The 27400-nt window shown below is 45.6% G+C and overlaps 1 protein-coding gene across 2 annotated transcripts in view; it reads right to left on the bottom strand.

Annotated features, from left to right (window-relative positions):
- Positions 1-27400, bottom strand: part of CLIC5 (chloride intracellular channel 5) — a 111246-nt gene that overhangs the window by 30148 nt on the left and 53698 nt on the right. For both annotated transcript variants that reach the window (XM_024212804.3, XM_024212805.3), the window contains 3 exons: positions 5000-5109; positions 4540-4665; positions 2980-3086 (listed from right to left, as the gene is read on the bottom strand). In XM_024212804.3, the coding sequence (XP_024068572.1) occupies positions 2980-3086; positions 4540-4665; positions 5000-5109 (343 nt within the window). The remainder of the gene's footprint in view (positions 1-2979; positions 3087-4539; positions 4666-4999; positions 5110-27400) is intronic.

Below are 27400 nucleotides of genomic sequence, written 5' to 3'. Positions count from 1 at the left end.
GAGGAGGGGGGAGGAGAGGAGGGATACGGCGGGCGGGGAGACCTTGCAGGAGAGGAGGGGGGAGGAGAGGAGGGATGTGGTAGGCGGGGGGCACCTTGTGGGGGGGGGGGGGTGGAGGAGAGGAGGGACATGGGGCAGTGGGGGCCGTGTAGGGAAAGGGGGGTGGAGTGGTGGAGAGGAGGGATTCAGCCAGGCAGCGGTGGACGCTGGGGGCCTCAGGGAAGGGGCAGAGCAGGGACGGGAAGAGACGGAGCACAGGCGGGACCACCACTGCCCAGGCATCCAGCGGCAGGTTGCAGTGACTGCACTGGGGAGGCTCAGTCTCTCCTGGCCTATTATACCTGCCACCTATGGACCTGGGGTTTTGCTGGTGGACCATGTGCTTACAGGAAGTGGGAGGGGCAGAGGTATGTGTGTGACAAAGAGAGGTTTCACAACTAAGCTGACTGTCAGGGGTAGGCAGAGGAGGGCATACATCCCTGATTTCACTTTTTCCTAAGACAGGACTGAAGTGATAAGAAATAAAACACGACTCATCAGGGATGTGTTGTGAACTTAAGGGCTCTGGCCTGGCTACTCAAAGGTATTTAGTCACCTAATGGCCACTGAAATCTGGGCCTCAATCCTCAGCCTCTAGTCCAGCTGCTTTTGTGCTGTTCAGGGATCGCAAAGCAGCCAGATAGTGGCCCTAAAAGGGGATGTCCTGGATTTCCTGTCCCAGGGGAGTGCTCACATTGCACAGAGATGTTAATAGACAGCTCTATACCACCCATCCCCACTTCCATGTGCAGGGCATGTTAGAGGTGTCAGATGGGAGCTGGAAACACAGCACTCTGTCCTTGTAGGTTGCTGCAGCCACTGTAATTTAGAGAAGCCCCTGGGCTGCTCTGTGCGATTGCAGGGATGGTTTCAGCTCATGGTGGCCTAAGGACCAGGACCTAATGCTGATTACACTTATACTGTTGTAAATAAGACTACGTCCACTGGCTTCAGTGCAGTTACACTGGTGTAAATATAGCACAAATGAGATTAGGATCAGTCCCTATAACTTTCCCCCCTCCATTTTTGGCTTGTTTTGGGTGGTTTTTAAAAAGACATATCAACTGATAGGAAACAGAACCATCAGAAAGTGTCGATAACTTGATACCGTGGTGCTGTCATCATTTACTCTACTTCCTGTCAGTAGCCTTCTACCATTAAAGGAATCTAACCGATGCACCTACCTTTAAATTCACATTCTTGACCTGCCATTAAGCTGCTGTTAATGCAGAGGCTCATTCAAATCAGCATTCATAATTCTGCAGTGTAGACGTACGTCATTGGCCGGCTCTCAGCCTGGGCTCGGCTGTTGTTTCTTAACGTCTCTTGCCTCTGGGTGCCCTCTGGAACCCTCACTCCTGGGCAAGCTCACTGTCCCCTGTGGAAGCTGAGTTCACTCACTCCCGGGGTCCTTTCAGAGTCTAATTATCTCCAGTCCCTAGCGCTGCTCCTCAGTCCAGCTACAGATCCCTGACAGAGAGCAGACGTCCAGAGCCCTTCTCCAGGCTGCAGTGGTTGTCTGCCCTAAACAAGGGTGGGGGAGGGGAGGGAAGGCTAGCCACTGCTTTGGGCTGGGCTGGGCTTCCATGGCTTCTGGGCTGTCTAGCAGCCTCTCTTCTTGGGCAAACTCCCTTTCCCACTCTGTGGCCAGCTTCACCTTTTTAAGTTCCCCTTCTCCAGGTAGAACATGGTTTGCAGGTGCACTTAATTGGCACTGCCTATGATCAGGGACACTCATTAGGCTTGTGGGGGGGGGTGTCCAATCACAATGTACCCTCACTACAAGGTCACACAGGGAGTCTGTGGCAGAGCTGGGACCCGAACCTATATCTCTCGAATCTAACCACAAGATTAACCTTCCCATCTGATCAGCAGTACATGTGCATGGTGCTTAACATAAATAGAAAACACAGAACCTGCCCAGCAGTCTTTACATTCTCAGGTAAGGTGCAACCTGAAGAGTGATTGAAAACACTCTGACAGATACTCAGCAGGTGTAAATTGGTATAGATCAGAGGTCCCCAAAGTGTGGGGCGCGCCCCCTTAGGGGACACGGAGGAACGTTCAGGGGCGTGGCTGAGGCCTGGGCCAGCCCGCATGAGAGGCAGGGAGGGAGTGCCACCCAGCTCTGCTCCTGGCCCCAGCTCCGGCCCCGGCTGCTGGCCCCACGCTTGGGGCTCCACTCCTGGCCGTGCGCCTGGGGCCCCAGCTGCTGGCCTCGGCCCCTGGCTGGGTCTCCACTCCCAGCCCTGCCCCCACCCCCAGCTGTGGCCCCAGCCTCGGCACCCTTACCCCTGTCCACATCCCCCTCCCCCCCCACCCTCAGCCACGACCCTAATCCTGGCCCTGGCTCAGGGTAGGAGGTGCGAATAGGGGTAAGGGGGGGTCGTGATCCTGAGACGTTTGGGGACCAGTGGTATAGACCAACTGACACCAGCTGAGGATCTGGCTCTCTGGTGGGAGAGGAGAAGTGTAGCTGCACTGAGCTGAGGGGACAGCTTTAGCTCCAACTGTGCACGTCATAGAGGTACTAAGAGGCATTTATTTATTTTTGACACTTCCGCGTGAGTGCTTTGAAGAGGAGGATTGGAGCGTCTCAGCTGCAATAACACAGGCTAAGAAGCCAAATCAGATCACTCCCTTCTCCTAATTAATTTTTAAACAAGATGTCACTATTGTGCAGGCTACGACAGCAAACCAGCCGTGCCAACTAAACACGACCCTGAGACACTTGGGAGCAGCTCCTGATCTTCATCAGACTGGTGCAAATTTGGAGTAACTCCTTTAAATTCACTGGCCCAAACCAATTGGCAATAATACCTTACGCCACTCGGGCATATCTTAGAATATGCCAGTGACATGAAATATATGAATGACAATGTGCTTCATTTTTTAAGTGTGAAACCTCCTTTGAAAGAGTTGGTAGTGCACCCTACTCACCGGTGTTGTCCTGCTGCTTGGTGTTTTTTATGTATGCAGAGAATTTGGAGAAGATATCTATCCCTGCAGTGTTTGATTCACGATGTGCAGCAGCCAGCTTGGGGTACCTGAAAAGGAGAGGAGCAGTCTGGAAAATAACGTTTTATTGTTACAGCAATATACTGATAATCACAAATGCTGTTTAGAGAAAGAAGGGGAAAAATATCCCTGTTCCCAGAACTGTAATTAACGCTGTAATTTATCTCAGCATGACAGCTTGACAAAACCCTCTTAATAATACTGCTGTCCTGGGGAGCCAGGCATTTGGAGAGTTACACCGTGATGGTTTTATGACAAGCACTTAATGTGACCAGCAGCTAAGGTACAGTGGCCTTAAATCAGAAAGAGGCGTAGATTTCTAGCAGGGTGTGGGGGAGTTTGGCAGCAAACTCCCTCTATTATCAATGGCAGACCTGTGCTTAATTCCCGGTGCTGAAAATATAGCCTAGAATGTAACAGCAAGGAGTGTTAGTATAATGAAGGTGGACGAGTGTGGAGTTTTGATTCTGTGTGGGTTTTTTTTAAAGAGACATCTGGGGCAAAGGAACATATTGATTTGAAAGACCAGAGCAGATTAAGGGCTTGATCCAAAGCCCACTGAAGTCAACATAAGGACGCTCATTGACTTCAGTGGGTCTTGGATAGGGCTCTAAAATGTTCTAGCATATCTGATCTCCTGCCTCCAGCACTGGCCAACAGCTGATGATTCAATAGAAGGTGAAAACACTCTATAATGCACCTAGACATTTTTCAAATTCGTAGAACTTGAGGCCAGAAGGGACCATTAGATCATTAATATGACCTCCTGTATAGCACAGGCCAAAGAATTTCACCCAGTTACCCCTGTTTTGAGACCAATAATTTGGGTTTGGCTAAAGCAGATCTCCCAGAAAGGCATTCAGTCTTGATATGAAGACATCAAGAGATGGGGAATTTACCACTACTCTTGGTAACGTGTTCCAATGATTAATCACTCTCACTGTTAAATATTTGTGCCTTATTTCTAACTTGAATTTGTCTGGCTTTCATTTCTTGTCTGCCTTTCACCCCTAGATTATAAATCCTTTTAGTACCTGGTATTTTCTTGCTATGAAGATATTTAGACATTGTAAACAAGTCACCTCTCAATCTTCTTTTTTGCTAAACTAAACATATTGAACTCCCTTAGTCTCTCACTGTAAGGTATTTTCTCCAGCCTTTAAATCATTCTCTTCTCTACATCCAATCCAATTTTTCAACATCCTTTTTTAAAATGTGGACACCACAAATGGACACACTATTCCAGTTTGGGTCTCACCAAGGCTTTGTTCAGAGTGTTGTGCTGTGTGTGAGGAGAAAACATCCTGCAAGTATTAATCATGCAAGCAGCCTTTACACATGCAAGCAGACCCACTGAAGTCAGCTGGACTGTTCTACAGGTAAAGACTACTCTGGTTGCAGGACTGGGAGCTTCTTATAAGCTCCAGATAGAACATCTTCCTCCATTCCTAACAAACGCTGACAATAAAGCACAATTTTTACTTTGGAGGTGCAAGCATCTCCTCCAGGAACTCCTCGATTTTGTTGATGTCAGTCTTGACCTCTCCATTAAAAGTCAAGAACGGCGGGTGAGTCCCAGGGGCCAAATTGTGTAGATCAGCTGGCTTTCTGCAGAGAGAAAAGGGAAATTCATTTTATCACCAGACATTTATTATCACAGCGCCCCACTGGTGTTCATGGCACTCAGGAAACCAGTCACTTGCACCCCCTTATTTCATTCAGTATTCACAGTAGTTTGAAAGAGTCCTATTTAATACACAAAATATTTTTTTCTACAAATAATCAAGAAACTGAATCTCAACTGCTCTGTCGTGTGTCTTTGGCACTATGTGCCTGATGCAAAGCCCACTGAAGCCAATGAGAGGGAGGGTGTGTTTCTAATAAAGAGCAAACTATGGGCCATTGTGATGGTTTTCAAATAAATTAACCAATAACTTGTTACCTTTTCAGGTCAACTGTGGTGACATTAAACACAACCCCTTTGAGCCAGAGGATCATGAAGAGACGCTGTGAAAAAGGACAGTTCCCAATACTCTCTCCATCTATACCAGCCTAGGGGAAAGAAAGGGAAAATAATGAGTATGCACCATGGACTCTGCTCACGTCTTGTGAGAAAGAAAACTGGATATCAACATAAAAATTACCAGACTGAAAACAAACAATATCAGGCAACAGCACTGTAGGTTATCACCAACCGAGTAATGGATTTACTCCAGGCTTAGCTTTGGCCAGTAGTTTGAGTGAATGTCCTAGCCCCTATCATGACACAAGGTCTGGCTAGGGAAAGTGGGTCCCTAGCCATTGTTAAGCTAGTTCTGGAACATTGTCTAGACTCTTAATTTCCCTTGTCCACATAAAAACTGCTGTGTAACAGGGCTGTTAGAAAACTCAGGGGCAGGTCTTCAGCTGATGTAGACTGTCATTGTCATGGGACTTCGATGGACCTATGACACTTTCACACCAGTGGAGGCTCTGCCCCACAGTCCCTACCAAAAAAGGACCCAGGAGAAGACTTCCAGATCAGAATCCAAGTATTTCCACATCCAGGGATATTTGGATCTGGAGTTCTAGTTTACATCAATAGAAGAAATAGGGCTCAAATTAAGACATTTGGATCCAGACCAAAATCTGAACTTTTGCAAAGTTCAAGGGAGATGTTTGCACCAGAGTTCCAGTCTGTGCTCATCCCTAGTAGCTATTGAGTTTCTTACAAACAGCTGCAAGACAATAAAAAACTGCTAGTCTTAGCATTGAGGAAATGGCCTGTTTTTTCCTTCAGAAGTTTATGGTCTTTAGCCATGTAAAGATACAAATAACACTGGCTAAGCTGGGCAAAAGCTGTATCCAAGGTCAACATCCTTGCATAATAATTACCAGGGTGACCAAAGCTTTCAGGATCATAACGGTTTTGATAAACTCAATTTTAATTTGTGGTATCATAGTGTTTAAAAGATTCTTATGATCCTGGTGAAGCAACTAACCTTCCCTTGTTTACTTATATGGGTTGAATAACTATGATTTATGCATACAGAGTATGTCTGGGATATGGGTGATGAAATAATTTAGCAAATACATGTTCTTTTCTTTAGAAAAGATATTGCATTACGGTTTGCTCTCATAAGTTTTGTCTCCTTGGTACTGAAACTGAGAGGCAGCATTAGTGTGTCCTAGAGCAGGAATCACTTCTAATTACTACAGCTCTGCAAAAGGTTTGTGTAAGCGGGGGAATGGTCCCGCTATTGTGGGGAACTTTCCTGGCTTATACACTACCCCGATGAAATGGGCTAGCGAAAGGATCTGAGTCCTCGCTCTCACTTCCTTTACCCAAAGGCCTGCCTGACCTCGACAGCTCCCCTTCCACTCTCCTGTGTGGCAGAGTCCTCGTAACCCCAACAAGCCTGGGCCCAGGACTCCTGGGGGGCTTGGACCCCAACCTTGTTGTGGTCACTTAGGGCAGGGGCTAGGGTGTCCCCACTCGGGGTGCTGTCTCCACACTGGATGCTTCCCTGACCCACTGATCATTACATACAGTTCAAAGCAAATACAATTTATTAAACAGCAATCCGTTTTTTAAAAGATATGGAAAAATGGGAAAGGTTAAAGGAAAACACATAACCCCACTCTGGGGTATGGGGACATCACAACCAGCGTCTCTGGAATATAAGGGAAGTTCACAGTCTGTTCCTCCCACATCCCAAGCCTCCTTCTCAGGCCCTGGCTGTGCTGCAGGGATGCTGCAGGTCAGACCCTTGCTCTATGCTCTGGCGGTGGCCACATGCCATCAGGCTCTAAGTGGCAGGACCCTTCTTCCCAGCATCAGCCCCCCCCCTCCCCCGGGTTACAATCCCCGACCCCCTTCCCCCCCAAGTCTGGCCTGCAAGGAGTCTTGGCTGGGGTGTCTCCCCACACTGGGCCCGCTGCCCAGGGTGTCCCCTCACTCTATCCAGCTGGCTGCTCACCGCTTACATTTGCAACAGAACCATAAACCAGATAGAACTTGGCTGGTTTTACCATACTCAGGCTGTTTTGCTGAAAGATTTGCTGCTAAAGGTCATTAACCTTTCATAGAATCATAGAATCATAGAATATCAGGGTTGGAAGGGACCTCAGGAGGTCTTCTAGTCCAACCCCATGCTCAAAGCAGGACCAATTCCCAACTAAATCATTCCAGCCAGGGCTTTGTCAAGCTGGGCCTTAAAAACCTCCAAAGAAGGAGACTCCACCACCTCCCTAGGTAACGCATTCCAGTGCTTCACCACCCTCCTAGTGAAAAAGTTTTTCTTAATATCCAACCTAGACCTCCCCCACTGCAACTTGAGACCATTGCTCCTTGTTCTGTCATCTGCCACCACTGAGAACAGCCGAGCTCCATCCTCTTTGGAACCCCCCCTCAGGTAGTTGAAAGCAGCTATCAAATCCCCCCCTCATTCTTCTCTTCTGGAGACTAAACAATCCCAGTTCCCTCAGCCTCTCCTCATAAGTCATGTGCTCCAGACCCCTAATCATTTTTGTTGCCCTCCTCTGGACTCTTTCCAATTTTTCCACATCCTTCTTGTAGTGTGGGGCCCAAAACTGGACACAGTATTCCAGATGAGGCCTCACCAATGTCGAATAAAGGGGAACGATCACGTTCCTCGATCTGCTGGCAATGCCCCTACTTATACAGCCCAAAATGCCGTTAGCCTTCTTGGCAACAAGAGCATACTGTTGACTCATATCCAGCTTCTCATCCACTGTGACCCCTAGGTCCTTTTCTGCAGAACTGCTACCCAGCCATTCGGTCCCTAGTCTGTAGCAGTGCATGGGATTCTTCCGTCCTAAGTGCAGGACTCTGCACTTGTCCTTGTTGAACCTCATCAGGTTTTTTTTGGCCCAATCCTCTAATTTGTCTAGGTCCCTCTGTATCCGATCCCTACCCTCTAGTGTATCTACACGCCTCCCAGTTTAGTGTCATCTGCAAACTTGCTGAGAGTGCAGTCCACACCATCCTCCAGATCATTAATAAAGATATTAAACAAAACCGGCCCCGGGACCGACCCTTGGGGCACTCCGCTTGAAACCGGCTGCCAACTAGACATGGAGCCATTGATCACTACCCGTTGAGCCCGACGATCTAGCCAGCTTTCTATCCACCTTACAGTCCATTCATCCAGCCCATACTTCTTTAACTTGGCGGCAAGAATACTGTGGGAGACTGTATCAAAAGCTTTGCTAAAGTCAAGGAACAACACATCCACTGCTTTCCCCTCATCCACAGAGCCAGTTATCTCACTATTTCAGGTGACCTGGGCTCATCTTAAGGTGAACTTGGGTTTGCAGAGACATTAGATTGACTCAATCTGCTAAATTCCAATCGAAATCCAGGATTTCAACTGCACCCAAAGTTTTGGTCCAGTCTGAAAAATAGGGGCCATTTGAAAAACTCTAATTTGGATCTAGGTTCAGATTAAAACACTCTCAGAGTTTGAGGAGATTCAAATCTGAAGGTTTGGTTCGAGTGCCTCTCTACTTGAAACCATGGATTCATCATGCACTTGATTTTGACACGGAAATAGCAGACACTGGGGTAAAGCTGAAGAAAATTCATTTGCACAAATCCCTGGGAAGTGGAGTAGCCCAATTTTGCACAGCACTGCAATTTAACATAGTTATTTCTGTTCTGCAAATTGCATGGTAAGATCAGACACTGAGTTACCATGAAAAACTGGGCACTTTCACATTGTTGGACCCAAGTAATTATTGTGAAATTACATCCATTAAACCAGCACCAGTGCCTGTTAACTTCTTACTTTTCCTGAAATGAGGCTAGTGCTGTAAGTGGATATGCTGGCCTGAAGCCAAATTCTCCTCTCCCTAATATCATGGCAATTCCACTGAAGCTACAGCCAACCTATTATATGGGTAAACATTTGGAGAACAATATAATGGCCACTGAGTCCAAGGAGAGATCAGTGTAGACAATGGGCCTTATACCTGTCTCATTTACACTGGTTTATTAATTCCATTGTGCCTGATTCACTGTTGCCCAGCACTTCGTGCAAAGTGGTTGTGAAATGTCACCACAGGTCACACAGCCAGTCAGTGGCAAAGTGGACAATAGAACCCACCTAAGTTCCCTCTAAGCCAGTGGTTCCCAAACTGGGGTTCGTGAACCCCTGGGGGTTCGCGAAATGTTACAGGGGGTTCTCAGGAAAAAATTCCCTAATGGCAGACAGAGCTGTCCTTAGGGACCACGGGCAGCATGGGGCCGGCAGCCCGGAGCCCCTGGACTTCCAAGAGCTAAGCAGATCAAAGCAAGCCTATCTATCACACTGAGGAGATTTAAACTTCAAGACTCCTTATAAGAAATGGAAAGGGAGGTGGATATTTTTTGCTGTTTTTAAAATGAAATAGGCAGCTAGTCTTGTTTTTAAAATGATTATAAAGAACAAGTTTAAGCTTTGTTGTAACGTGCGTTGTTTGCCTGGACTGCTCAAGACCTGAATGCTTGTGTAGGAGGAACTCTTTGAGTTGGCTTCTTAAATACCTTCATGCTGGTTCACATCTGATACTCCCTGATGAAACATAGGAGCCTTGTCTTATAACAAGCTTATTCAAAGTGATACAAGCTACGAAAGTGAGATCTTGGAAGAGTGTTGCCGTTTTCATAATGTAATCAAAATACTGTAATTATAAATAATAATTAATAATAAATAGTGTGTAATAAGCATGTCATAAAAACAAATTGTGTATTTCCAAGAACATTGCTTTTATAATTTATACTCAGGAAATATTCATTTTTAGGAGGGGGTTCGCGAGACTTGACATTTTAGTGAAAGGGGTTCACAGGTTGTTAAAGTTTGGGAACCACTGCTCTAAGCTGTCCGGCTCCACAGCTGCCTATTAAGCCCCATGCAGTGACTCAGGGCTGCGGCGGGGAGAGGCACCCCTCCCTACCGGCCCCAGCGCGGACCTGCCCGGACTTCCCGCAGCCGGGGGAGAGGAGCCCCTCCCTCGGCCTGGCCCAGGCCCACCAGTGCTGCCGGGGAAAGGAGCCTCTCCTTTGGCCCAGCCCGGCCCTGCTTGAGCTGCTACAGCTGGTGAGAGACGCCTTTTTCCCAGCCTGAGCTGCTGCAGCGAGAGAGGGCTTGGGGTGAGCCCTCTCTCCCCACTGCAGCCCTGGGGCAGCCTGCACCCCAAACCCCTCATCCCCGGCCCTACCCCAGAGCCAACCCCCCCCCCCACACTCCAACCCTCTACCCCAGCCCTGAGCCCCCTCACGCACCGCAAACCCCTCATCCCCAGCCTCACCCCAGAGCCCTCATCCCCCCCACACCCCAACCCTCTGCCCCAGCCCTGAGCCCCCTCTCACACTCCAAACCCCTCGGCCCCACCCCCGCCACATAAATTTTGTTATGTGCACCAATATGAAGGTGATGTGTCACACATCAAAATTCATTCCGCACATGGATGTAAAAAAATTTGAGGGAACACTGGAACCCACTCTCCCCAGTAATGCAATGTATCCATTAGACCGTACTCTCTCTTTGCAGAAAATATAGGCACAGCTCTGTTAGTACAGTGAGTCCTTCCTCATTACTAATAATAGCAGCCAGTATTTTAATATGCAACAGTCAGAACAAGAGAAAAAACCTTATATAGGTAATAACTTCAAAGGGCAAGCAGAACACTCTTGGACCATTTGTGAAGTCTATTAATATGCCAGGAAGAGAAGGGGAAGAAAATGGAGCTTCCCAGGCTTACTCAGATTGAACTTCCTAAGGAAAACATGTTTGCATGATAGCACCTACATAGCAATTAAATAAAAGCGCATTATACACTTGTCTAGCACAATGTAGAGAATAAATAACATCTTAGTCCAAATGAAAAGCCAACGCAGTGGACAAGAAAGAGAGAAGCTAATAACTGGCAAATTGAAGAAATTGGATTTGTTCTTGCTGCTATTCAAAGTGAATTTGCCATTGAAGCCCAATTGCATATGTGGTCTCTGTTGCACAGTGAACTGGATCAGACATTCATTCATAAGACTGAAACTTGACGATATATGTTTCCTCACCAGATTTAATGCTGACACTTTTTGTCTGACGGTGACTGGGGTTGGATTTGGGGATTGTAGGTAGGCGGTTCAAGAGCGAAGCTAAAATTTTCTGAAAACTTATATTTCTTAAAGTATCTGGAGTGTAATTAATATATCCATGGAGGGGTAACAAAGCTCTCATGACTACTCAGTAATCACTTCTTGCCCTCAGAAACACTGATCAGCTAATGCCCATGTGTTCTAGTGAATAAGGGCCTGACCCTGCATACCTTAACACATATGAGTAATCCTTACTCAAGTGAGTAAGGAGTACTCTAAGGTTTGCAGGATCAGACTCTTACTGCTTATAACTTGATAATGCTATAGAGTTGTCGGGAGTGGGATTTCTCTATAACTGTCTCCCTCCATCTTTGAAACATCCCAGTTTGCTCATGTGGTGTTAATTAAATTCAAATCTATCTGTTATTTTTCTGATTAGCCTCCAGATTCTTAAATACTAAAAGTCCAATTACAAGAGGATCCTCCCCTGGAACTCAGTGTAAACATATTAGGACAACTCCACCATCTCACCAGCTGCTTGCCTCTAAGTAAGTGGGGGGAAGAATGAATGGGATGTTCTGTCTTATTATATATAGGAGACGCCTCCATAAATACTTCAGCTACTTTTAATTTATTAATTCTACAATGAGGGGTAGAGGAGAGCACGGGGGTTGATAATTCATTGAAGAAGAAAATCAGGTGGGTTTAAAAACAGGTCTCAGTAACTTTATGAGCCAGTTTCAAGTATTTATTAATAGTATCAATCAGTACCTAGAGGCCCCAACCACTGTCCAATGTTAATAACTGTGATCAATAGACTCTCTCTAAGTGCAAGCTATTATAATACAGTAAATGTAATAGGCTCTCTCACTCATTCTTGAAATAGTCCCGTTGGTGTGCCCATCTGATATACCATCTCACAGAGGGAAGTGAACATTATTTTAATTAACCTTAAAAAAAACATGCAGCTTCACTTCCAATTATTCCCAGAATGCAACAACTTGAAAGGCAAAACAATACTGTCATTAATTATAATAATAAAAATGATTAAGCATCCAGTTTAAGTATTGTAGCAGAATATTGGAAAGTGCTGGATTTCTGGAGGATCAGAATGTATTCAGAGCCATCTTGTCTCCATGTGTTTTAATTTTTCACAGCACTGGGACCATTCTGCATAATGGGATGAAGTTTTTTTCAGGTCCCTTTGGACACTGCGGCTTGTATGCAGATGTTTTTGATGATGCTCATATACTTTTCTTTTTCAAAGGGATTTTAACAAGTTAGCAGAAGCAGGAACACTAATTGAGCTACATATTTCGTGGTGAGGATTAACGAGAGATTCAATTTTATCGTTCTTACTATCAAATCTAATTTCATGCTACACAGTGTTACACCCTCTTTGTTTTATAATTGGGACGGAGTCTGCCTTTTGACACTTACTCTAAATACTCTCAGAACCCAAGGGGGAAGTGAACCCCCTATCTGAAATGTAGAGCAAGACAGGAAATATCCTATTTATTGTGCCATATTATATATTTACAAGATGAGATCAAGTGTGCCAATGCATTGCTGTAGTGAAGAGTTTCTAGTTTCTTTTCCTTAAGATGTTCTTGTCCAAATATTAAAACCAGTAAGCTGTTTGGAGTGCCATCAATGGAGAGACCAGCTAAGAAGGGTATATTCATAGTGTGGTCCTGGTAGGTCTCAGTTAAGAACGTAATCAGGTATCGTAGGCATTGTGTAAGATAGAACTTTCTTGTTGACTGTAACCCCAGTTCTTGAAAGCATTTAACTATGAGCTGAAATACAGGGTAACTATATGCTAGTCTTCACACATGTACTTAAGTCCCATTAACTTCAAAGGGAGTTAAGCATGTATTCAAGTACTTTCCTGAACAGGAGCCTATAACAGCAATACATACTCTATTTAACGTTTCAACTTTGTTGGACTTCTTCAAGACTTCAGCTCTTGTTAGAGGAAATTCTAAGCAACAATCTTAAAAAAAATACATATACTTGGAAATGGCACCATTGGTGCATGTGCCAAATAGGAATGAAATATTTGCCAGAGAAACTGGAGGTGTAGTAACAAAAAGGAAGAGCTGAGGTTCTTCAACCAGCTCCACAAAAGCCAGCCAACAGAAGTGTTCGTATTTGGCCCCAAAACCCTACGTATTTTATATTCATTTAAACCAAACTTGGTCAGCATCATTAGCCACTTGGCTGATTTGCATTCCTGCGGCATTTAGGATCTCGGGGCGGGGAGGACAGGGAGAGTGGAGTGGCGCTGCACACCTGTGGCCTTTAGGATCTTAAGGGGGGCAGAACTGTATTTTGGAGATCACTCAGGTATTTATAGTGAGGAAGTGACAACTATTCTCTTCAGATCTGATTCATACACAAATAGTGCCATTTTCTAACCCTTGCTGTTCAACTGAATGCTAGTCTGAACAGTCAGGTGGCTTGATCCTTGGATCCTTCCCTGAGGAGTTACCATTGAATCTCATAATTAATAATCAAAGTGTTAGTTAAGTGGCATGTTGGAGAGAGCCAGTGAACATGCATTTTGTGGGAGATACCCATTCCGAATCTGTGAGGGAAGGAGATAAGCCACTGGACGCTGAACCTGCTCTGGGAATTTTTCACCATATGTAAGGAGATGCCTTCAAAGGTTCACCATTGGCAAAGGCACAGTCTCTCATTATAACATGGCTTTGGGGGAAGTAGGATGGCTGTATGGTTGGACACAGGACCAAGAACCAGGGATAACTGGCTTCCTATGTGACTTTAAGCAAGTCATTCAGTCCTTCTGTGCCTAAGGGTCCTTGTTTGTAAAAAAAAAAGGGTAATAATATCCAGCTCCCAGGAATGTTGTCAGGCTTTATTAATTACCATTTGTGAAGTGATTTGAGATCCTCAGATAAAAGTGTAAAGTATTATTATTACTTTTGTGAGTCCCGCGTGGTAAGAAAGGAACACAGGCACAGCCATTCCAAGTAAGACTATTAGTACTTTTAGCTCTACTTATAATAGTGGCCAATTAAGCTATTAAACTTTTGCCTTGATGAATAGTAACCATTTATTTCTACTTTTTACTTTTTGTCTCTTAACCAGTTTCTCATTCATTACAATAATTTAACCTCTCACCTCAAGGCAGTGGGTTTCATTGCCATAGAAGCCTCTCATGAAGGATGTTCTCCTTTTTGAAAATCTTGGTCGCATTTTTGGGGATTTTCAAAAGTGACTAGTGGCTGGATGCCCAAACTGAGACACCTTAAAGAGGCCCGGTTCTCAGAGGGTGGGTGCAGGCCCCTTTAAGATATCTCAGATTGGGTACCCCAAAACTGAAGCACTTAAAACCATTAGCAAATTTTGAAAATCTTGGCATAGATCTACCAGTTCTCCTTTATCCACTATTTTGCTGACTCTCAAAGAATTCTAGTATATTAAAAAGGCACTAGAAGCCACGCTGCCTTGTCCCTATTATACTGCTAAGGTTGCTTACATAAAGAACCTAGGCTCTGTTCCAGTGCACATGGCAGAGTCAGTACAATGTAATGGAGATGTCAACCCCTTCTGATGTAAAAGGGGTTAACTCTGAACAGAATATTTGGTATTTAGTCTAATAGCAAAAATTACTGTTTGTTCCATCCCTAATTCAGAGACTGTGATGTGTTCTTTGCAGCCAGGATTCAGGAAGTATCATTCCAATCCCCAGTTATACACCGCTACCTCGATATAACGTGACCCGATATGACACGAATTCAGATATAACGCGGTAAAGCAGTGCTCCGGTTGGGCGGGGCTGCGCACTCCGGTGGATCAAAGCAAGTTCAATATAACGCAGTTTCACCTATAACGCGGTAAGATTTTTTGGCTCCAGAGGACAGCGTTCTATCGAGGTAGAGGTGTATTGAGCATCTACTATTAAGAAAAGAAGAGAAACTCAAGTGGTCTGCAAATAGAAATAAAAAGAGAACCATTTCTTGAGTCATGTAGACGTGCCCCTCGTTACTGGAGACCACTCTTTCACACACCAGTGCCCTTTTATTTCCCTGTATTTTCCCACCACCACTTATATACAGCTTTTTACAGTTAACTATCAGTCAGGTAGCCCCTTAGGGAACAGCTTGCTCTTACAGCTAGCAGGGAGCAACAGGTCTTCACTTTTCTGTTCCTCTCCTTCTACTTCCTTCCTGCTAGCTTTATAGGTCTTCCCCCATCAAGCTCACAGGTGTCTCTCTTTTAGGGCTTTAATCAGCCACAGCCTGTCAGCGCCAATCACTTCCCCTTACTGGGAGCTGAGCTAGCAGGCTCTGAACTAACAGGGGCTGAGTCAGTGCCTTTTGGCCAGCACCCTGTTACAAGTCAATATATTGACCAATTTCCCCTTCTTTATCTTGATGACAGTCAACATGAAATACTCGCAGACTTGGTATCTGCTGTTTTAAAGAGGGTGGAACAGATGATATGACATTGCAAATCACTTTCATATGATAACATCATTTACCCATGAATATTCTGTGCTTTTCCATATCAAAGTTATACAAATTATTGGTGTGAAGCCTTAAGGATTGCATGGTTCATTTCTAAACCAAAATATCACACAGGCAGAGACTGTGCGGGGACTCTTTATATGGCCTGTGTTTTATTGTATCACAGACACATTGGTACTTTGACACCCATAGGATAGTATTCCAAGTACTCACATAAGCTAATACAAAATGGGATTTGGACATAACTACAGTGCTTCCTTTGTGTCCTTCTCCCACAAGTGCGTCTTTGCTTTATTATTTATATTTACAATAGCACCTAGGGACTCCGCTGAATCCCATTGTGCTAGGGACTGTATGTTGGAATTCCCTCCAACATCTTCAGCTTTCGGTTCCCAAGAACTCTGCTTGACTTCTAACTCATCACTCCAGTTTCTTTACTGGCATACAGCAGAACTACACTGAGCTGATCAGACTCACATGTAGGGGGTGGGTACGGAGTATACCACACAGCCAAAGTACACAATTATTTATTGGTTTATATACACATTCTAAAACAGACTGGAAGGTCATTGGCAGTGCCAGGAATAGGACACAGGCCTTCTGATCAATGGTGTAGCTAGGAATGGAAATTTGGTTGCCCCAACTTATGGTGGACAGGCAATGACCAGAGAGCTTGGCCTGGCCCCTTTTTGGCTCTGGCACCTTGGGTCCCATTTCCTATCCCACTCCCCACACCCCATCACCTCTCATGGGGACTGAGAACTGCCTGGCTCTGACTCTGGCTGCTTCTGGTTGCATGGCTCTCCATCCGTGGGCTGGGAGGAGCCCATACAGGTCCCTGCAGTGCAGCGGTGTTCCCCCTAGTAGTGAGTCCCCTCTGTCCCTGTTGGGTAGTAGGGGGGCAGGGGGAGTAGGGACAGCTACCAACCAATCTGGATCAGCTGGAGGGAGATGCTCTCTTTGCTCAATGCCTGGAGCAATCCACTGCTGCTGCTATTGTTACAGGGAAGGGGAGCAGGGGTACACAGATGCTCAGATTTGGGTGGGGCTTGGTGCTAACTGGGTGGGCTATGCCCCTGTCTCTAATACCCAGGCCAATGACCTAGATTTCCCTGAACTTCTGAAGTCCCTGGACTTCAGAAAAACAGACTTTGACTCCCTCAGGGAACTGATGGGCAGGATTCCCTTGGAGGCTAATATGAGGGGGAAAGGAGTCCAGGAGAGCTGGCTGTATTTTAAAGAAGCCTTATTGAGGGCGCAGGAACAAACCATCTCAATGTGCAGAAAGAATAGCAATAGTAAGGCAGGCGATCAGCTTGGCTTAGCATAGAAATCTTCTGTGAGCATAAACACAAAAAGGAAGCTTACAAGAAGTGGAAATTTGGACAGATGACTAGGAAGGAGTATAAAAATGTTGCTCGAGCATGCAGAGGTGTAATGAGGAAGGCCAAAGCACAATTGGAGATGAGGCTAGCAAGGGATGTGAAGGGTAACAAAAAGGGTTTCTACAGGTATGTTAGCAACAAGAAGAAGGTCAGGGAAAGTGTGGGACCCTTACTGAATGGGGGAGGCAACTTAGTGACAGATGATGTGGAAAAATGCTTTTTACTCAATGCTTTTTTAACTCAGTCTTCACAGACAAGGTCAGCTCTGGACAGCACAGTATGGGGAGGAGGTGAGCAGCCCTCAGTGGTGAAAGAACAGGTTAAGGACTCTTTAGAATAGCTGGACATGCACAAGTCCATGGGGCCGGATGCAATGCATCCAAGGGTGCTGAGGGAGTTGACTGATGTGATTGCAGAGCCATTGGCCATTATCTTTGAAAACTTGTGGTGATCGGGGGAGGTCCCGGCCGACTGGAAAAAGACAAATATAGTGCCCATCTCTAAAAAAGGGAAGAAGGAGAATCTAGGGAACTACAGACCAGTCAGCCTCACCTCAGTCCCTGGAAAAATCATGGAGCAGGCCCTCAAGGAATCCATTTTGAAACCCTTGGAGCACAGGAAGGTGATCAGGAATAGTCAACATGGATTCACCAAGGGCAAGTCATGCCTGACCAACCTGCTTACCTTTTATGATGAGATAACTGGCACTGTGGATAAGGGGAACGCGGTGGACACAATATATCTTGACTTTAGCAAAGCTTTTGATACAGTCTCCCACAGTATTCTTGCCAGCAAGTTAAAAAAGTATGAATTGGATGAATGGACTATAAGGTGGATAGAAAGCTGGCTAGATTGTCAGGCTCAACGGGTAGTGATCAATGGCTTGATGTCTACTTGGCAGCCGGTATGAAGTGGAGTGTCCCAGGGGTTGGTCCTGGGGCCGGTTTTGTTCAACATCTTCATTAATGTTCTGGATGATGGGATGGATTGCACCCTCAGCAAGTTCGTGGATGACACTAAGCTGCGGGGAGAGGTAGATACACTGGAGGGTAGGGATAGGGTCCAGAGTGACCTAGACAAATTGGAAAATTGGGCCAAAAGAAATCTAATTAGGTTCAACAAGGACAAGTGAAGAGTCCTGCACTTAGGACGGAAGAATCCCATGCACTGCTACAGGCTGGGGACTGACTGGCAAAGCGGCAGTTCTGCAGAAAAGGACTCCGGGATTACAGTGGATGAGAAGCTGGATATGAGTCAACAGTGTGTCCTTGTTGCCAAGAAGGCTAATGGCATATTGGGCTGCATTAGTGTTGCCAGCAGTGATTATTCCCCTCTAATGGCACTGGTGAAGCTACATCTGGAGTACTGCATCCAGTTTGGGGTCCCCCACTACAGAAAGGATGTCGACAAATTGGAGAGTCCAGCGGTGGGCAACAAAAATGATTAGGGGGCTAGAGCACATGACTTATGAGGAGAGGCTGAGGGAACTGGGCTTATTTAGTCTGCAGAAGAGAAGAGTGAGGGGGGATTTTATAGCAGCCTTCAACGACCTGAAGGGAGGGGGTGTTCCAAAGAGGATGGAGCTCGGCTGTTCTCAGTGGTGACAGATGACAGAACAAGGAGCAATGGTCTCAAGTTGCAGTGCGGGAGGTCTAGGTTGGATATTAGGAAAAACTATTTCACTAGGAGGGTGGTGAAGCACTGGACTGGGTTACCTAGGGAGGTGGTGGAATCTCCATCCTTAGAGGTTTTTAAGGCCCGGCTTGACAAAGCCCTGGCTGGGATGATCTAGTTGGGGTTGGTCCTGCTTTGAGCAGGGGGTTGGACTAGATCACCCTAATCTCTTCCAACCCTAATCTTCTACGATTCTATGACATATCCACTAGACCACACTGCCCTCGATACCTGGAACAACTTCCCTGACTCTCTTTGCCACCCATCTTCCCTGTTCTTCTTCAGATACTTCCTTAAAAGCCATGTCTTTCACCTGGCTTTCCAGCACTGACCCCACTCCTGTATCTGTTTTAAAAGGGAAAAGAGGAAAGGGAACAGATCCCATGATCCCAGCAAACAATATTTGTATATTTACAAAGGAACTTACGCAGCTAATCTTATCCTGTACATTCTTCAACCTGTCCTTACACTTCATCTGTATCACGTCTCGTTGTCCTATGCCTTACTTAGTTTGTGAGCTCCTCCAGGCACAGTTGTCTGTAATTTCTGATTGTTTGTAAAGCACCATGCATAGTTATGGGATCATTTAAATAAATATATAATGATACATTAAAACTCAACTCCTGCCACTTTGCAATGACTGTACTAACCCAGTATCTGCTAGTCTCCACACAGGAAGACGCAGTAGTTACTGCAGTTCCTGGGTAAATGAATATCGAAGGTACCCGCATATAACCACAATACAGCCATCCTCCTTGATCTCACTGCTAGGATTATGGTGGTATAGCCCCTCGCTTCTCTCTGCCCCTTCACAGATTCATAGGGTGAAAACCTAGCCCAATGATGTCAATGGGAATTTTGCCATTGACTTCAGTGGGGCTTGGATTTCACTCATAGCTTTTAAGGCCAGAAGGGAAAATTATCATATTCTTTTCTGACCTCTTGTGTAACACCGACCATAGATTTCACTCAGCAATTCCTGCATGAAGCCAACAAATTGTGGCTGAACTAGAACAGATGTTTTAGAAAGATCTTCATGATAGTTATGCTGGACACAGAGTGGTAATAAAAGCCCCTCTAGTGGTACAAATTTGTACTGTAGCGGTGAATACCTGGCTCCATTGAAGCCAATGGCTAAACTCCTATTGACTTCAGCGGTGCCAGGATTTCACTCAAGTTAACTAATGTACTGGTAGGTTTATAACCGTCGGTGAAATGTAATTTTCTTTCTCTCTCTCTTATTCATTGTTGTGACAGGGTGTATGAACGCCGTACTGACAGAGAGGCTCTGGGTGCTAAGGTAGCTCTGCCAGCCATCTATGGTAGGGGGAGGTCTTCAAAAAGAGAAAGCTGCAGCACACAAAGGTGGGAAGTCAGTGAAGGGAGTGACTAGAATAGCGGGAGGAACCCTCATGCCAGAAACTGCCCAGCTCTGTGAGGAGTCCAGCAAACCCCAGGGGCTGACTTTGCTACCCAACCATAAGGACTCCAGTAAAGCGGCTACCCGGGACCCCTGTGGTAAAGTGATTCCTCAGACCTTTTTTGCCTTCTTATTGACTCCAGAAAGGGCATGGGTATTGCTGACCTGAACTTTTGCTTTCCCCCCACACACAGAGGTGAAGTAAGCGCCCCCCCCCCCACCCCCAAGGGCAGGGCCACCACAGGCTTGAGGGGCTGTGACCCGTACTAGGCCAACCCTGTGGTGGGAATTGGGTGTCGTGAAAGACCCCAGCCCAGCGAGGGAGGTGACTCTTTTTACAGTTGTGGGGTTGACTGGGTGGAAGGAAGGTGAGCTGCTGGGGTCTGGGAGGACAGCTGGTTGTGGCTGGCAGGATTATGGTGGTACCCAAGTGTGATGGGATATACAAACCACACACTGAGCAACAAGGGGTTAAAGAAATATTCTGGGCCCAGCCAGCCTTGCCTCGCCGCACCTGTAGCAAATGCGCCAATTGCAGGAGGAGTTAAAAGGCAGAGCAGCAGCTCATTTGGGGGCAGCCCAGAGGAGAGCTGAGGGAAGGCAGAATCTCTCCCTAAACAGCTGCCCAAAGGTCCCTCCCCGAGGCTAGGGAGGACCTGCTGCAGGGACAGCCTGAGAAAAAAGCATTCTCCTCTCCCCCTCATATGAACTCTGGACAGGATTGATCCCCTTTATTTTTTGTTTGGACTACCCCAGCAGGGGAAAGGCCTTGGACTGAGCTGGCCCTGGGAGGCTGGGTCATATAGACGAAGGAGGCAGTTGCTCCCTGAGAGGAAAGGAGAATGACCTCACCACACACAGCCGCCAGGAGGTGCCTTGGGATGAGCAGACAACTCTCATGCTGCCTTACCTAAGACGGTGACTTTGGGACAATCGCAGGAAGGTGGTAGGAAGTGGCCCAGGAAGGGCAGCGTTAAGCATCCTCAAAGGGCCCTGGGTCAGAGCCCATTGGAGTGGGAGGGCCTGGACTCCCCTACCAACAACCCCCCTGCAGGTCACAAGCCTAAGCCCTGACCTCTAGGCGGCGCTTCCCTACCAGCCAACCCTGAGTGAAGGCCGTCACACTAGGAAATAGACACAAACTAATCATACCAATGTCATAATGTCTGATGACTCAAGCATCAGATTTCACTATGGCTGTGCTGTATTGTGACTAAGATTTTTTTTGCATTGGAAGATGTAAGCACTTGCATAAAATCACGAGTTGTTTACTAAGAGCACTACCATCCCACCCTGCCCTGGTATACAGTAATATTGAATTGCTGCTCATTCTCTGCACACCTGTAATGGAGCTTTCAGATTTTTGCAGGCTACACTCACAGGCCTGTATTCTTTCCTTGACCTTTGTGCACAGCTCCCATTGACTGACTACAATATGGCACACTGGGCCTGTTGCTGCTCCCAGTAGAGTCAATTGACACATCCTCCATCAACTTCAGCGGGAGCAGAATCAGGATTCAATTCTAGGCAAAGGCTGGATTCAATTTTTTTTTAAACAAATCTCTCTAGTTTCTGCCCATCAAATGTCCACAAAAGGACTCAAACTCTGAGAAAAAGATATGAGGGCCTGGTAGCCTTCAGTCAGTCTGTCTTGGGTATTTATAGAGCACCAGTTACCATAGGGTATGTCTACACTGCCATAAAACACCCGTGGCTGGTCTGCGTCAGCTGACTTGGGCTCGCAGGCCTCAGGCTAAGGGGCTATAAAATTACTGTGTGGACATTCAGGTTCTACGGGCTCTGAGATCCCAGGCTCCAGCCCGAGTCTGAATGTCCAAACTGCAATTTTATAGCTCTTTAGCCTGAGCCCTGCCAGCCCACGTCAGCTGACTCAGGCCAGCCACAGGTGTTTTATGGCAGTGTAGACATACCCATAGTTTCTATTGTAGAAATTTCTATAGGCTGAGAGCTGAATGGATTTAATATTTTTTATTAAAAAGCAGTAGAAAATGAGGATTAGAGATAGATCACTGTCAGCAGATAAAGCGGCAGTGGTAATGCAAATTATAGTAAAATGATTATTGTTTCCAAGGGAGATGAGGTAAAGATACAGGAGTAATTTCTGATGTTTCACAATAATGACGCAAAGAGCTTTCGTCCCCACTGCATAGTGCTGGAATTCTGCATGTAGGTTCCTTGTAAGAAGTAAATCTGTGCACATCTGGAATTCAAATGTCTTAAAAATCTTTGAGCCTGGGACAGAGATCTCATCATGCTGTATATTCTGCAAATGCTGATGAATTGCAGCCAAATTTCCATGCCTCTAAGCAGAGACTCAGACTAACAAATAATAACAGCAGCCAGGTGCTGAAAGTTAACACTGAACGTGAAACTGGAGCTGTGGCTGAATTATTTATTGAAATTCCATGACTTTATTTGCACTATTAAAAGCCAGGCACACTTGCAGCTATTGTAATATATGGACTAAAGGAGTTTTGTTTATGATAATATGAAAGCATTTCCTACCTAATCAGTTGGCCTCAGTGCGGGCCATAATCTACCCTCATTTAACACTTGATCCTGTCGGTTGCTGGGCACCCCGAGAGAAGTGCTGACCATCTGCAACGCCTATTGATTTCATTGGGATTACGAGGGAACTCAGCAACTCCTCGGAGCTGCTCAGCACTTTGCAGGATTAGACCTTTCTACCCCATTCAGCCCCACTGAAGACAGTGGTGTTGCACAAGGTGTAAGTGAGTTCAGAGAGCTTAATCCTGAGCGGTGCTGAACATCTATAACTCCAACTGAAATTGGTTTGAGTTACAGATGCTCAGCACTCCTCAGTTTCAGATCCAGAATTTGGTTCAGTGTTTGCTTCTTAGTATCACTGTCTGTAGCACATGTCAAGACACTCAGTATGGCCTGGTCCACACTAACCCCCCACTTCGAACTAAGATACGCAACTTCAGCTACGTTAGTAACGTAGCTGAAGTCCAAGTACCTTAGTTCGAACTTACCGCGGGTCCAGACGAGGCAGGCAGGCTCCCCCGTCAACTCCGCGTACTCCTCTCGCGGAGCAGGAGTACCGGCGTCGACGGCGAGCACTTCCGGGATCGATCCGGGATCGATTTATCGTGTCTAGACAAGACGCGATAAATCGATCCCAGAAGATCGATTGCTTACCGCCGGACCTGGAGGTAAGTATAGACGTACCCTAGGCAAATGATTTACTTTAGGATTAATGTTTACATCGCAAATTTCTTCTGCTACAGTAATTAAGTTTCTCTCTTCAGTTTTTAGCCGGGAAGGTAACCCCAAAGAACTGGTTTCAGATAATGGTAGTCAATTTACTTCTCTGGAGTTTGAAACTTTTCTAGCAGAGAGGAACATTTTACACAGGAGGTCATCCCTATATTACCCTCAAGCCAATGGAGAAATCGAACGGTTTAACAGAAGTTTGAAAGAGAGTTTGCAAACAGCTAAACTGGAAGGGCGATTGTGGATACCCTTCACTACTGATTTCTTGCAAGCATACCGGGCTACACGACATGCCACAACGCAAAGATCACCCGCAGAGTTACTTCATGGGAAACAGATGACTACTAAACTGAACATTGCTGGATTGTTAAAGGCACGACCTGATGCCCCAAACAAGGATGATGTGAGAAAGACAGCTGAACAGAACCAAGCAAAGTCTAAGGCTTTCACAGACAAACGGCGGGGTGCTAAGGAACCAAAGTTTGAGTGTGGTTCCTTTGTTAGAATACGAAAACCTGGAATCTTATGCAAAGGGGACCATAAATTCACAGCTCCTCTTAAAATCATAGAGAAGAAGGGACCTTACACCTATCGACTTTCTGATGGGTGGGTATGGAACGCTTCTTATCTTGCACCTGCCTATGCACCAAGAGGAGATTATGCCAATACCCAGTCTGCATTGGATGACTTCACTGTAGAACCAACACAACAAGACATTGCACTGGAACCGGGGCTTGAGAGACGGCCTGTCAGACTCAGACGACCACCTGCCTGGACTAAAGACTATGTTATGTAGTATCTACAGTGTTTTCAGTGTAATATTCCTGCCAACAGTATAGTGTCTTGTTTCATATTTGTTCCTGGGGTTAGAACAACAATGTTTATTTTAATTTGGAAAGTTTCTTAAGAGAGGAGGGAATGTGGTGTTTGGATGCTGCTTGTAATTATTAGAACTGGGAGCACTGGCTGTTGGGAGTCTGAAAGGACAGGAAACAGGAAGGAGGGGGGAGGAGTTGAGGAGGCTGGGAGAGTTACAGAGTGTGCAGCTACAGCTTGTAGAAGAGACTTGCACTGTAAATAAAGTTCTGTTGAAGTTGTTAATACTTTGCCTGGTGGATACAACAAAGCTTCAACTTCCAGCCATTGGATAGTGTTACATTCTTCTCTGTTAGATTGAAGAGCCCATTATCAAATATTCCCCACGTAGGTACTTATAGACTGTAATCAAGTCACCCCTTAACCTTCTCTTTGTAAGGCTAAATAGATTGAGCACTTTAGTCTGTCGCTATACGGCATGTTCTTTAATCCTTTAATCATTCTCGTGGCTCTTCTCTGAACCCTCTCCAATTTTTTTGTATTTTATGCTTTGCTCACTTAGCTTATCCTACTGCTCCCTTTGTTTACATCACACACTTGTGGCTCTGGATCTCTTCTCACAGCCCTAGCCCTGGAACAGCCTCCCTCTTCCTGTGTGCCAAGTTCTCTGCCCTCTTTCAAAACCTTCCTCTAACTCAATTCTCAGCCAACATTCCAGCCACTAATCACTGTGTTGGCACTACCCTCTGCCATGCCCTGAGCAAACAAACAAATACATCTTTAAAACAAATCCAAACTGTATTATGCAAGACAATTCAAAAGACTGCAACTCAAGATGATCATTTCTTCTTCCCCTGCTTCTGTTTCCCCCCCCCCCCAATCCCCACTCACTGGTTATCTGTCAAATTTACTGTCAGCCCTTATATACACCATGTTAATAGGCGCTGTAGATTATATTTTGTTGCTCTTCTCTGAGATTCCTTCCTCCCCATTTGCCAATATCTTGGTGCTGGAGATTGGTGCTGGCAAAAGCACTCTGAAAGTTTTGTGAAAGCTATTAGAAAACTATTTAAAACTGACAGTCAGCTGGAGAAATTAATGCCTGATCTCCTGTTATCATTTAAGTACTCTAGGGAGCTGGGTGGCTCAGTGGTTTATTAATGAGATACAAAGCATTCAGTGGTTCAAATAAAGGCAGGTTTGGTAGGGATACAAAGTTCTCTATCAGTTAATGGTTGTTTGGTGACCTACAAAAATAAGTTGACATGTTCAGTCTAGCTCCCTTTGTCAGCACCACAAATTGGTACAACTGATGAAAGTCTAAGCAGGCAGAGAACAAGGACTCAAAGTTTGGAGACAGGACTACCCTCTATATAATCTGTTTTTTCAGGAGCTCCCTATCACTGTGGTACTAAAAACACAAAAGCCCAAAATAGAGTAGCATGATTTTGCACGTGCAGGGGTTTTTCATGAGACGGGATGCAGAGGGCGTTTGAAAGGAAGGGTAATCTTGTGGTTAAAGCAATGGACTGGGATTTAGACTATATCTACACTTTGAGCTGGAGGCATAACTTCCAGCTTGAGGAGCTAGCCTGCTAGCACCCATCTGAGACGCTAGGTGCGTATTTGGGGCGGCTAACCCCTCCCCCTGCCACAGCTACACTTTTTGTAGCGCGGCAACTCAATCAGAGCGAGTGCGGTTATGTCTCCTTGAGCTGGAAATGACACCTTCCAGCTCAAGTGTTAGCATACCCTTAGGAGAGCCGGGTTCCTGCTACACACTTCCAACAAGACCTTGGGCAAGTCACAATCTCTGTGCCTCCATTCCTCATCTGTAAATTTGGGATAATAATACTTCCTTTCTCCGGCTCTTTATCTGTATTGTCTAATCAGACTGTAAATTCTATGTGTCTGTACAGCACTTATGGGCCCTGATCTCGGTTATGGCCTCTTGGTGCTCCTGTAATACAAACAACTAATATCATTAATGAAGCATCAATTCTGGGGCAAAGCTTTCTAAACAATAGTGTGGTTTAGAGCTTGATCTGAACACACTCAGGCTAGGGCCAGGGCAGATGGTGTGTGAGGAGCTTGCCATGCTGCTTCTTATGCTGTATTTCTCTTGGGAGACACTGAAGATTTCAGGCTTCTGTGCTATCAATCTAGCACCTTTCACAGGCCACGTATATTTTTTTATTGTTTACCAGTTGTACAAACAGAACTGTTAATGTAAGCAGCTTCTCTGGCAGCTTTGTGTTTTATCCTGTGTGCTCATTAGATCTAGATGAGAGCCAGAGCACAGATTTTCAAAGAGCCTTATTACAAAGGTTATAAACGGTAGTGGTTAACATGCTGTTTGAAGCATGTGCGCCAAACATCAGCTGTGCAGCGCTTATTAGAACATCACACGTCAGTCAAATGTTTAAGAAGCTGGGATTCTCCCAAAGGGTTTACGTTTTCTAATGTGTAATATACTTCTATAGACAAGTAGGCACAACTCATGCATACCATTGCTTCAGTCTGGCACTTGGGAAGGAAGTATGTAGTCAACTTCAGCTTATGAAAACTGCATACTAGAAAAGCCTATAGTGGGGCCTGATGATAAAAGGGGGTTGGGTGCCACTGAAAACACCCTGATGAAGTGCTCTGACAAAAATAAAAGGACTATGTGTAAACAGCTCCCATTCCCAGGGTTCCTAGAACCTCTGAACATTTTCTACAGTTCTCCCTTTCATTACTCAGGACCAGGTCTAAAATGATGTAGTGTTAGAAATTAAACAAGCCACACAGACCACCCCTTGCCCAATAAATCAGCAACAATGACTCCAGACAAAAGAAATGGAAGTGGAAAAAAAGTAATTTCCTCCCCATATGCGGCCATATCTCTTTTAAGTAAGCTGCCCATTCAGCAGGTGAAAGCCAAAAGGAAAGCAGTAGCACAACGTGCCTGCTGACCACCACAAAGGGAATCAGAATCTAGAAAAGTACTGGCAACAATAGCACCACCTCTGTCATAGGCTCTCTCTCAATTCCAGTTGTTTCAGACAATACACAGGTACCAAGAGCGGCACCTGAACCAGCAACTGCTGTATGCATCAGACACCAGTGTTCAGAACATTTGATTATTTGAGTGCGGAAATATCATGGAGAGAAGTTGCTTAGAAATGAATAAAGAGGTCAGTCACATCTGCAAGAAGATGCCACATAATAAAAATAT

This window comes from Terrapene carolina, unplaced genomic scaffold (genome assembly GCF_002925995.2).
Source record: "Terrapene carolina triunguis isolate 2854851 unplaced genomic scaffold, T_m_triunguis-2.0 Scaffold42, whole genome shotgun sequence".
NCBI classification, from domain to species: domain Eukaryota; kingdom Metazoa; phylum Chordata; order Testudines; family Emydidae; genus Terrapene; species Terrapene triunguis.
This window is presented reverse-complemented; position numbering and strand designations above follow the sequence as displayed.